At 32.8% G+C, this 12,459-nt stretch overlaps 1 protein-coding gene and 3 long non-coding RNA genes across 5 annotated transcripts; 1 reads left to right on the top strand and 3 right to left on the bottom strand.

Annotated features, from left to right (window-relative positions):
- Positions 1 to 3,410: 3,410 nt before the first annotated feature.
- Positions 3,411 to 4,198, bottom strand: LOC117151519. The gene is made up of 2 exons (XR_004461509.1): positions 3,872 to 4,198; positions 3,411 to 3,528 (listed from the first exon to the last, which is right to left on the bottom strand). It is a non-coding gene; the product is annotated as an uncharacterized LOC117151519 (long non-coding RNA).
- Positions 4,199 to 4,289: 91 nt separating this feature from the next.
- LOC105680612 lies at positions 4,290 to 5,065 on the bottom strand. The gene is made up of 3 exons (XR_001102197.3): positions 4,876 to 5,065; positions 4,581 to 4,803; positions 4,290 to 4,481 (listed from the first exon to the last, which is right to left on the bottom strand). It is a non-coding gene; the product is annotated as an uncharacterized LOC105680612 (long non-coding RNA).
- LOC100741541 (signal recognition particle receptor subunit beta) lies at positions 5,052 to 7,501 on the top strand. 2 transcript variants are annotated; one of them, XM_033320176.1, is made up of 5 exons: positions 5,052 to 5,437; positions 5,850 to 5,997; positions 6,658 to 6,824; positions 6,914 to 7,053; positions 7,118 to 7,501. In XM_033320176.1, exons 2-5 carry the CDS (start codon positions 5,904 to 5,906, stop codon positions 7,449 to 7,451), a joined length of 735 nt encoding a protein of 244 aa, XP_033176067.1. In that variant the 5' UTR covers positions 5,052 to 5,437; positions 5,850 to 5,903; the 3' UTR covers positions 7,452 to 7,501. The 2 variants fall into 2 exon arrangements, with proteins under 2 accessions (XP_033176067.1, XP_003488676.1); XM_003488628.4 differs by lacking the exon at positions 5,052 to 5,437 and having other exon boundaries at positions 5,641 to 5,997; positions 7,118 to 7,497.
- LOC105680611 lies at positions 6,091 to 8,131 on the bottom strand. The gene is made up of 3 exons (XR_001102196.3): positions 7,986 to 8,131; positions 6,878 to 7,085; positions 6,091 to 6,786 (listed from the first exon to the last, which is right to left on the bottom strand). It is a non-coding gene; the product is annotated as an uncharacterized LOC105680611 (long non-coding RNA).
- Between the last annotated feature and the right edge of the window lie 4,328 nt (positions 8,132 to 12,459).

Genomic DNA, 12,459 nt, shown 5'->3' with positions numbered 1-12,459 from the left:
AGTCGATTTTCTCGAAAACAAAGTCTCAAACGAAAAATTTTTATTCCATATTTTCCGACTTCTTTTTTCGCGTAGAATCACCCCCTTTCCGCTTGTACCGCCAGTTACCAACCACCCTGTATAATATCGTATATTTAATTACCTCGAACAAGAAGAGCGTCACCATACCTTGGCGACGGAGCCCTGATGGAAGTATATCCGTCAAATAGATATGTGCGACGTGGCGACGAACGTGTTAAGAAAGATATTGGCTTTCACTGGACGAACAAACAACAAGACAGTTTTGAAATGTTGAAACAAAAATTATGTGAAGCCCCGATTTTGACTTATCCAGATTTTACAAAGATCTTTACGATAACAACCGACGCAAGTAAAGGACTAGGAGCAGTTCTTTCACAAGACGGACACCCATGTTGTTTTATTTCCAGAACACTGAATCCACCCGAAAAGAATTATACGACGACTGAGAAAGAACTATTAGCGATAGTTTGGCATTGAAACAATTACGACAATACTTGTTAGGATGAAAATTTATTATTAGAACAGATCATCAAGCTTTGAAATGGTTAAATAATTGCAAAGACCCATCATTTAGAGTAATGCGATGGAGTTAGAAGAATATGAATACAGAATCGAATATGTTAAAGGCAAAGACAATTCAGTTTCAGATAGCTTATCTAGAATTCATGCGATTCAAAAAGTAGAAACCCTAGAGCGGTAGTCTTAGATTTCTTATAACATTTTGCGGAATGGAAAAAGAAATCAGAAATCTCAAAACGATTAGAAATGAAACTTAACGATCAATCCTTCTAAACTAACTAAAACAGAATTAGGAGAGTTTGACGAGAGAATATGGGTAAGAAAGTTAATAAAATATTACGGAATAACAAGAAAGTAGGTATAGGAGACACCACGTTTACAGAATTAAAAAAGAATCAAATCAAGTTTATACTTCTATACTTTAACGATACCCGACACCCTGTCATTTTAGCATGGGTCCCAATCCAAGAATTAACCGCGGAAGAAATAGAAAAAATAATTCAGGAAAATCATAACGGTACGATAGGACATTTAGGAATCCAAAAGACATACCAAAGAATCAAAAAACAATATAAGATCCCAAATTTAATGAGTAGAATCGAAGATTTTATTAAAAATTGTGACGTTTTAAAGAGGAACCAGTAATTTCAGACACACCTTTAAACCCCAACGACAAAATAATCATGGACATTATAAGACCAATGACAAAGACTAAGCGAGGAAACCAATTTATTCTATCAATTCACGATGAGTTGACGAAAACACTAATTTACGCTAAGTTTGGGGAAGGAATTAACGTTTTACAATTAGATGGCAGTGAGGTATTTCATGAAAAGATTAAGCAAGCATACTTATATTTCGACAAAATTTATATGTATATAGGGACAGATATAAACGATGTATACGAAAAACTGAATCATATGAAAGCGAATGTCATGTTCATCGAGAAAGTATGTAAAAACAAATGCGAACTTCATAACGAAATAATATCTCTAAACCAACACAGAAAAATTAGAAACTTCAGCATACCAATTACGACTTTTAACACAGAATCACACACTAACTAAGAGAGGATTGTTGAATATTGTTGAATCTATATCGAAAAGTCTATTCGGAACTCTTGACACCGATGACCTAATAAATACTAACATTGACAAATTATTTCAAGAAGAAAACGAATTATAAATTATAGTTGCAAATCAAACAGCGCTCATACGTAAAATCATAAAATCCAACAGCATAAAACAAATCGACGAAATGAGAGTTAAATTTGACGAATACATCGTTAATGATATAAGGGAGAGACTAATAACAGATTTAATAATTCAAGTAGAAAGTGCAATTTCCAATTTAACGAAATCTTTAATGCCATAAGCATGGAAAAAGCAGGAATCCTTAGCCCTCAGATTATTGATCACGTACTGTTTATCGAAAATTATAAGAAAGCATTAGGCCATCACCTTTATAATACAAAATACGAAAATTATCAATTCATTCTAGATATATCAAGACTAACGGTATTCACTGTCGCAACTAAAGTTTTCATTAAAATAACCGTACCTTTGCAAACAGATTTGGTATGGGATATAGTGCGAATATACCCTATACCGACTAAAAGAAGCCATGCATTTCTGGCACCCGTAATTGAACATCCAATATTCTTAACGCATCAATTTGCATATATGAATGTTGACAATGAATACCTTGATAAAAATTGTAACACGAAAATAGGAATCACAATGTGCAGACAAACACAAGCCATACACGATAAGAAATCTATTCACGATTGTGCGTCAGAAATCATTAACTTTAGCAGAAAGATAAATGTTTGTAAATTTGCTATAAAATTTGCTAGAATCAATACATAGCCATACCACAAAAAGAAATTGAAATTCACGTGCTTTGCGACGCCAGTCAAAAAAAATTAAGATAGGCAGATCCTCTATAATTCAATCTCCAGATGAACAATGTAATTTAATATTTAACGATAGTATAATGAAAATAAGACAATCTAAAGACAACATAACGTTTGAGTATAAACTTAAAACGATTCCTTTTGTAAATGATACTAGAATAAACTACTTGTTAGACAAGATTGAGAGAACATCTAGAATCTTTAGTCATATTCCAGAACATCAAAAGAATTTGAACCAAATATCTGATCAAATCAATCAATTAACGTATTCTCTCTGAATACAATCAATTAAATCATGAGGTGTACAATCAATGAAATCATTTTTTATTTCTGCAAATAGCAGGTTACACTGCCTTAAGATTAACAGGAATTTATCTTCTTAACAAAATAGGAATATTCGACTTATTGAAGAAATGTTTACCAACGAAACTATGTATCCACCTACTATGCTGTAAAACCAACATTCAAAACATTGCGACAAACGCTACACCCCTAAATATTTATACAAAAGTACCACAGATACCACAGGCGTCAACAAAGCTCAAAAGCATAAGATGCCACGACAAAGAACAAATAGAGACTGAGCCAGCCAAAGTCCAATTCCACCGCTCCATACTGAAGAAACGCTAAAATTTTGAGGGACCAAAATCAATCTAAGGAGGGAGGTATGTGACATCGACCACACCTTATTCTACATCAGAGATAAGACTTCCTTCCCTACCTTCGGACTCTTTTGCACACAGCACCACCTTATCATCATAACTTACTCCAAGCCCCTCAACATCCCCAAACCAAAACATATATAAGTCGAGACTTCAGCAAGCTCAGACAGTTCTTGTTCAGCCTTTCTCTGATTCAGTATATTATACTATCTCTGTAAGACTATTGTAATCATTGAATTTATAATAAAGTTTGATAAAAGAAAATTAAGAGTTGGGCTATGGCTCAACCTTCCTTTTATAATCTAAGTCACAAGTTTACGTGACACCACCACGGAAATACATAGATGCAGAATGCTATATAGCATTTCGTGAGTTGAGCATTATGAAACTCATGCAGCGCACTCTTGTTATCTGGAAGTGAAAGAACAAATTTTCTTTTCATTGCGAATTTAAAAATATATATGTATCCATTTTTATATTAGCACCAATATGGAGATGCTACTACTTAATTGAAATACTACAAAATTAGGTTGAAAAATAGTTCTTGATGCATAGAATCCAAAAGTGCAAATTTGAAGTTGCAAAATTTACTGGTTTAGAAGTTATGGCTATGTAAAGTTGAGCGTTTTTAGCGTATTTTACACGTTACTCTGATGCCATATTGACTTCTATTCATTTTTCGTCCAAAAAATGGACTGCACAGATGACATCTGATTGATCTTTACAAATGAGGAATTACATGCTCTAGACTTACTGTCTTCGGATCGTTTCTATCAATGATGCCATCAAATCGATGTTGTTATGACCACAAAATCGGCGCTACAAAAATTGGCATAAGCAATCGACAAATTCATGTAAGCGACCTCTTCATCTCATCCAATCCTTAGCTGGCCACCAATTGGATTCTATTTTTTTTTTTTTTTGTATACATAATCATATCATCAAGAACTATAGTCGAATTGACCAAAAATTTGTTTGTACTAACATAACCAGCCAATTCATGGCGGCTGAGAAGTAAATACTAACCCAAACTAAAATCAATTCTAGCTTACCTAGAAAATCTATGATTTGATTATGATTGACTATTATGATTATGATTGAAATTATGATTGACTATTCTAAGCAGGTATCCCTCTGCAATCAGTATGGCATAACTTTTGAAACAGCAGATATAGATTTCACTATTGACGACATTTCCTTTTATTGCTAAAACTAATGTTGTCTCCTTAGCATTTAACACTAATACCATCCGTTTCTTTTTTCTTTTTTTCGGGCAGGGTGGTATTTACCAGACCCAAAATTCAATGACTTACAACTCTGCTGCCACGATTATATTTTTGTTTGTCCAATTTGGCTTGGTCAATCTATGAAATAATATGAAAATGGAAGCAGTATTCAAATGGAAATAGTACAAAGAAATAAGTAACAGAAAAATTGAAATATTGAACTGTTACATAAAGTACCTGAGCAATGGTTGAAGATCCAACTCCCAAAATCCTCCTGTAATTTTGGTTTCCCCACATTATATTTAAAAAGTGTCCCACTATCATCTCTCAGTGATAATAGAACCACACAGCAATTGTTGCAAATGATAGTAGTACCACAAAGTCGTTGCCTAATGTGAAATCGCTCAATTCATGAATGGTATCTGTGCATGAAAAATCTCGAGCAGAACAGTATATCAATCTGAAAAATTGAATAATTTTTAAAATAGCTTGGATAATATGTTAAACTTATAAAGATAAGTTTAAAACTTACATGACCACTTTGTCAAAAGGTAAGAGAATTTCCTCAAAAAATTAATTGTGGTTACATATTATATGATTTGCTTTTTTGATGGCCAAGGGGATATCGAAATCAGCCAAACCTGTGCTTTGCCTCGTCACATAACGTAATCGGATTCCGATGATAACAATAGTATTTATCAGCGTGTAAGAGCCCATACTCACGAGTCCAAGCAATAACTGCTTTTTTTAAAGCAAGTTAAATTCCATCTCGTAGATTCTATTTTTTGAAAGTAACACAGTAATATAACAAAACAAGTAATAAATGAAAAAGAAAAGAGACAAAAAATAAAAAACTACAATAAAGCGATCAAAGAAGAAAATGAAACAAAAACATGCGTAACGGTCGAAAAGAGCACAAATGAATACTTCGGACGCTTTGGAAAATCTATTACTTGCAAGCCTTAAGTCATGTTAGGACGAAAAACCAAGCGTGTATAAAACACACTTGATATAACCCGCCAAAATGGCCGTCACTCATTTGGAGCCAGTTATTCCATGGGTTCCACACATTGAAAGAGAGGAAGTCCACTAAGGTAAAATTCAACCCAAAACTAATTACATCCAATTACATGCAAGTCTCAAATCCATCAATTTTTTCTGAATGTTGAAATAAGTGTATTTTTAGAGGAAAAAGCGATCTTTCCCTTGTCTCCATTCAAGTTCTTATTGCTTTTCATATATCCATTTAAAAACTTGAAACAGAACTCCCAAAATTTTCTATTATCTTTTTACGAATCATAAATACTCATGGATATAGGAATGTGTCTATATAAATACTAGAACTGACTACAGTAATTTAAATGGATATCTTATTACAATAGGTGGCGCTTCTTTAAGTTTAACCATTTTTAACATAGCTTGTACTTTCTTTCTATCTACGTGTTATATGTATATACAATATGAAATGATAGTATAGCACATACAATTACTAATATATTTTACAAGGATTGGTGTATTCACGAAGTGATTTATGATAAACATAGAAAAAAATCTTTTGCAATGGAAAGGCATATAAAACCTTTGACAAATCACAATGTGGATTCTCAGTTCCTGGCTGTGTTAGCTGCAATAATTGCAATTATTGTAACTATAGGTAATTATATATAATACTCATAGGTTATAAATTCCTTATGTCTTGTATTCAACATCTGTGGTTATGTATTAAAAGTTAAATAAAACATTATAATTGACTCATAATCTGCATGAGAAATAGGTTTTCTGATTTTATTATCACATTATTCAAAATAACATCACAGTTTTCTTTTTTTGTAGCAAGTAAAACGAAAAATATATCTGTCTAAATGCTTTTGATAAATTATATTCCTAAATTATATATACAACGTGAAATTCACAGATATAAAGTAACAGAGCATATCCCTCTTTAAATTTGCACATGTATTATTAAATAGTTTTTGTTATATTTTAACGATGTTCATGAATAACATGAACAATCTCATAGTTTCATTTCTAACATTCTACAGACATCACATTCATTTGTTTAAAAAAAATGTATATCATTATAGCCACAGTAATTAATGAACATTATGGATATAGCTGCAAGTAATGAAACAAACATACCATTGTAATTGTATACATAATATAAAAATAGGTACATTTTTGTGTAAATATTTGCTTAGGCTTTTATCCTAAAATTCATAAGCCTACGTCTGTAGAGCCATTTGTTTGGTATTAACAGCTCAATCTTAAACATTACTACTACTTATATAAATTTCTATTCTATTCCTTTGCTTAGTGTTATTTGCCATATGGCACAAGAGGAGGTCTATAGGAAACAGTATATTATTAACTGGTCTTAGTGATGCTGGTAAAACACTGATATATGCACGTCTACTTTGTTCTAAATTTGTTAAGACACACACATCTGTAAAAGAAAATACAGGAGATATCATAATCAATAACGTAAGTTTTTACATATATTTTCATTGTTTCTTGAAGCATGAATTTTGACATACCAGAAACATAGGCCTCTAAAGTATCAATTTATTTAGCGGTCCTTAAAGATTGTTGATATACCTGGACATGAACGTCTACGTTACAAATTTTTTGATCAATTCAAGTTATCCGCAAAAGGTCTTGTTTATGTGATCGATTCAGTGACTTTCCAAAAAGATATCCGAGATGTAGCAGAGTAAGTACACACAAGTGGTAAGTCATCACATCCTGTAATGAGAATAATAATTTCTGAATTTCAGATTTTTATATAACTTACTCTGTGATCCTGCTATACATAAGAAATCTATACTTGTATTATGCAATAAACAAGATCAGACTATGGCAAAAGGTGCAGCTGTTATAAAGACTCTATTAGAGAAAGAAATGAATTTACTACGTATGACAAAAACAAGTCAGTTAGAAGCTACAGATGCATCAGCAACAAATGTTTTCCTTGGCAAGCAGGGGAAAGATTTTGACTTCTCCCATTTGGATACAAACATTGAGTTTGCTGAATGTAGTGCATATAATAAAGATTCCGAAACTTCTGCGGGTATTGAGCAGTTAAACAATTGGCTAAAGAAAATTGTATAAAAATATTCTTTCACTTATTGAAATAAATTATTTGTTTTTAACTTTTTAAACAATTTTATTATTTTTATGCTATAAACTGTACTCATATTGAAAGAAAAAGGGACATAAAATTAACTTTCACATGTCAATATTCAACATTCCTAACCTAATTTTGTCATAAAAGAAACTCGTTTATCTTAAAATATCACTTTCTATCACTTTCCAATTCAAATATAATTTGAAAATCTATATCTTAATAGAAACCTTTCATTGGTTATAACAATTATTGTTTACATACAAATGTGAGAATACAATTTAATTCACAGTATTTACACAAAGTAATTGTTTTACATAAAATTAATCTTATATATAATTATATATAATTAGATTCTATAGTTTCCACATAATATAATTAAATATAATTAAAATAAAATCTTATAATTTTGTTCTAACCTAACGATGTCATCTACTACTTGACAGAAACGATTAATACGTATTAATATGTATTTCTCAATTATATAACAGTTCATAAAATTTAAACAATTTCGCCCTTACGTCCAACATCAAGCACATACGATTTATGTATATAAATATCACATCAGAAACATTCTTCTAACTACAGATAACCACATAACCGATGCAACTGCATAAAAACCAGCACTGCTTAATATGAAAAGCAAATGGCGTTTTATTTAAATATTTTTAAAATACTTTTTTTTTGCTAAACAAAAAGGTAATATATCGTAAGTATATCATCTTTGTGCCAAAGATAAAATAAACAATTCTTTACACCTATAATTATTTTCAAAAAATATTTTTTTATGTTTAAATTGTGTTTCTTGTATATATGTATTATATCATATATAACGTAACAAATTCTTGTGCTTTCTGATACGTATGTATGTATATAAACCATATTATTTTTCAATAGCTAACGTCATTTAGTTAATTGTTTATATCATCTCTATACTAAATAATATTTTCCTTTATGGTATTTTTTTTATAATGTATTCGTATATTAATGGGATGATTACATTTAACTTATATCAATATAGTGTGGAGTTACATCAATATAATGTGGATTGTTGAAAGGGATAACAAGTTTTGATTGTAGAAGACAGAAATTTTTGAGAAAAAATGAAATTTATTGAATACATAGGTATCTTATATTTTTGTTATCATAAAAATCACAAAACAACAATAATTTCCAGAACTGAGTTGGTTAATAATGTAATTGCGCAATTGAAAGTTCATATTTTAAGATTGTTTACACATATAACATTACTATAGCGTAGCAAATATTTTTTAAATCAAAATTGCAAAGTACATAAACGGAAAAACTGTTTTGATGATTAAGTATACTATATTCGAAAATGTAACAAACAACTGACCTAATATGAATTAAAAATTCTAGGACTAAAAATATTAGATTTACGCACAGTAAGTAAACCTCTAGCAAAACTTACTAAATAATAAACCAGCACGAAATCTTTATATATAGCTCGATCGATAATTACAAGTCGCGGGGAACAGTCAATCGGTAATTGTTGGATGGTGGGTTTAGCCATGTTTTGTTGTGCTATGTCCGATAATATAAGAAATCTCTTACAATATTTTTGCCATCAATTTATAATATTGTTACTTCCAGGTATATTATTTTCTACGAAATATGTCGTTACTTCAGTGGTTATTTTCTGTGCGACTTGTATTTCGTTTTTTCTCGCTAATTTTATCATTAAGAAGCTTAAACAGATTTGATTTTGGTTCTCCTATAAAGTAAAATGATAATTATTAACAAAGCGGTCGATTTCATGCGCGTTAGCTAAATATTCGAAGAGCGTGAGAATCGCTTTCACCTTTTGACTTAACACCCTTTATCTCATAGGTGCGGCTGAATTTTGTGCGGGGCCGTTTCTCTGTATGACAGAGTTTGACGCGAATTACGCGTAATCGATACAGCACTGCAATGTGTGATGGATAATGCTGTTCTCTATGCAAGCACATTGGAACGAAGTTTTTGATAACTAAATTATAATTTTTCTTAAAACTATGATGCATATACTTTAACTTTAATAATTTACTTTAATAATTAATACTACAATTGAGTGTGATATATTTTAGAGCACAGAACGTCACATAGATCCACGTCACAATTTTCACACTCATAACGCGATAGTGTATGTCAAATTGCTTTTAATTTTCTGTTTTGAAGCGATATTTTGAGGTTGAAGATTCTAAAACATTATAAGGATACGAATCGGCATGTTAAAAAGAGCATCTAATAATGGTATATTTATTTTAATGAAAAACAATTGATTCCTGACACTGACGTAACAAAAAAAGACCATATATTCTATTTGTATATTGTTAACACTGTTATAAAATGTTGTGAGGGCAAGTATGAAGCAAAACAAATGAAAAAGATCTAACGGTTCAAACGGTAAGCGAATGAGTCAGTAGAGTGAGCCACTATAGTGACACTTCGTAACATAAGATGACATCCGCGAAAGCTACTATAGTGGCGTATCGTACCTAAGACCTTACCTTAACACCTTAATAAAAACACCCTTGGTGGAATACTCGAATAAATTAGCTGTTCATTCGAATAAGGAACAGTTTATAAATGAGAATGCAACCAGATATAATAAAAAGAGACAACTGAGAGATCCCGAATAGGTTCTCAAAATTTATAAATGTTGTAGTACTTTTAAGTGAGGACCGGGAGGAGAAAAGGTTCTCTTTACAAAGCTTTCCTTAACAACAATGATTTAGGAGCATGTCATGCACAGTGAGCACGTGTGCACTTCTACACCGCTTTCCCTTGGACCATCCTGGGAACTTGAAGATGAGCGTCCACTGCATCCGTTGGAGCCCCGACGCCTCCTTAGTGGAGGGAGCTACCTTTCGGATTTGGACCTCGTGAACCTCCATCGAATTTTACATTTTGCTAAATAAGGAATTATAACAAAAGAGCAAAGAATCCTCAGAATCACTTAGGCTTCGATACCAATCAAATATAGAGCAATCATCAGATCTATTTAACTCTACTTATTTCGATAACAGATTTTTATCTGGGACATTTGTCCCAGCTGGGGAGTTTAATACTTCAGTAGTTTAAGGCGTTTGTCTTCTCATGAATTGTAAATTCATCGTAAATCGCTCGTACCATCTAAGAAACAACTAGAACATTATTAATTGGCACAAACGTAACAAGGATAAGATACCAGCGCAACTGGAATGGTAGGAATTAAAATCAGGAGAAGTAAAAATTAAAAAGTAGGAATATTACCGAAGCTTAGGGAAAACCGTTCGTAAATTGACCAATTGTGACAAATCAAGATGAAAGAAAAGAAGGGTCTGGTTCTGCGCATGCGTGACACGCTAAACATATATCAAACAGAGACAGAAACATTTTATTTATCTCTGTCTGTCTCACAAGAATGCGAATTTTGTTGACTTTCCATGTTGGCTTTTTACAACTAGATACTACTCAATTTTGTCTAGCGAGTGCCGAAACCACTGTCATATACAAAGGTCTGGAAACTACAATGGATGGGGAAAGGCTGTTAATGCCGCACAGTGGATTGATATTGTAAAATACATTTCACAAACAAAATATTTTGTTTCTATATTAAAATGCTAATTTTTTAATTCTTCTATTGCTATAAAACAAATATGCAGCCAAGTTTTATGAATAATGCATATCTTTTTTATAATCTGCTAAATATCGTCTTAAACTTAAAGTTGTCCTAAAATATTTTTTAGATTTCTGTTTCTAAAAAGCAGCCAGCTGCCTAAATTTTATTGAAATGGTTTTAGTTAGCTTCCTTCTTATAACGAAAATTATAAATATATATGTCGGAGATGAAAGGCCACCGGAGCCTCCCCTCTGGAATTTCGGGAAAATCCGTAAGATTGTAATCAAAGTTTACAGTGGTAATTAAACAATTTGCCGTCATTCTACCCAATCATACTCGTTTGCAATTTGTGATAATAAACTTGGGCTCAAGGCGAACGTAGCCACGGTCAACGGGACGGGCGCTCCGTCTAACAAAGGTGCGGAGTGATGTTATGACCCTCATTACAGGAAATACCCATAGAGGTATCTGACAGTAAAACATGCCAACGGTTCCTTCGGACAATGAATACCTGATGTAGAGGCACGTACACAGCACAAGTCCAGTTAGCCCGAGGACTCGCTATAAAACCTGGGTCTTTTCGGCAATTAAGATTTTTGCAAACGGACAGGCAGCTTTTGTCCCAAATCAACCAATCGACAGCGACGTCGATCCGAGGATCTCGTGTACTTAGACACCCCACCAGAGTTTGTCTTGGTGGCGGTGGCGTCGTTGGGACGAGGATTCATTCCTTATTGAGACCTCATCGAGGAAGGGAGTAGCGCCTTACGATCAGTACACGTTTGAGTTAGAGCAAGTATTTCTATCGTCCCGTTGACTGTGGATTCGTTATCGAACCTAAGACCATTATCATTAGTGTCGCGAGTGCCTAATCGCCGCTGTTGATTGTCGAATCGGTAGCGTTCCTACTCGTAGTATCAGGCCGTACCGTCGTCATAACACAGCAATGGCCATTCCAATGGAGATCTAGCAAATGCCCACAACTCTATTCCTGACGCTTCTCTGACATATATATGTTGGGTGTTTGCAATGTAAGTATCATATTAGTTTCAATTATTTGCTAAATAATCTTGAAGCGAATCTTCGTTCGGACTACACGATGTCGTTATGCATTAGAGAAGACATTGACTAGTGCAAATACGATTATTATAGAATTGGACAAGTAACCGTGGTAATTAGATATTCGAGAAACTAATGACAATGATCTTAGGTTCAATAACGAATCCGCGGTCAACGGGATGATAGATGAACATGCTCACAATATCTAAGTCGAACTCTTTGTTAAAACGTGAAATATCCATCGAGCATACAGACACAAAGTAACTCGCTCGACCTCACGAGAGAATGACTTTCCGTCGCGATGATGCTGCGGAGGAAAACTATGACGGGGG

Source organism: Bombus impatiens, unplaced genomic scaffold (genome assembly GCF_000188095.3).
Source record: "Bombus impatiens unplaced genomic scaffold, BIMP_2.2 scf_0257, whole genome shotgun sequence".
NCBI lineage: Eukaryota > Metazoa > Arthropoda > Insecta > Hymenoptera > Apidae > Bombus > Bombus impatiens.
The sequence above is the reverse complement of the archived record's forward strand: the minus strand, read 5'-3'. Positions and strand labels throughout refer to the sequence as shown.

What these genes read in the sequence shown, in the direction of transcription:
- LOC100741541 (XM_033320176.1), top strand. Translation starts at nt 5,904, where the DNA reads ATGGAAAGGCATATAAAACCTTTGACAAATCACAATGTGGATTCTCAG. An exon ending in TGCAATTATTGTAACTATAG is followed by an intron (nt 5,998 to 6,657) that starts GTAATTATATAT and finishes TCCTTTGCTTAG; the next exon opens with TGTTATTTGCCATATGGCAC. An exon ending in GATATCCGAGATGTAGCAGA is followed by an intron (nt 7,054 to 7,117) that starts GTAAGTACACAC and finishes TCTGAATTTCAG; the next exon opens with ATTTTTATATAACTTACTCT.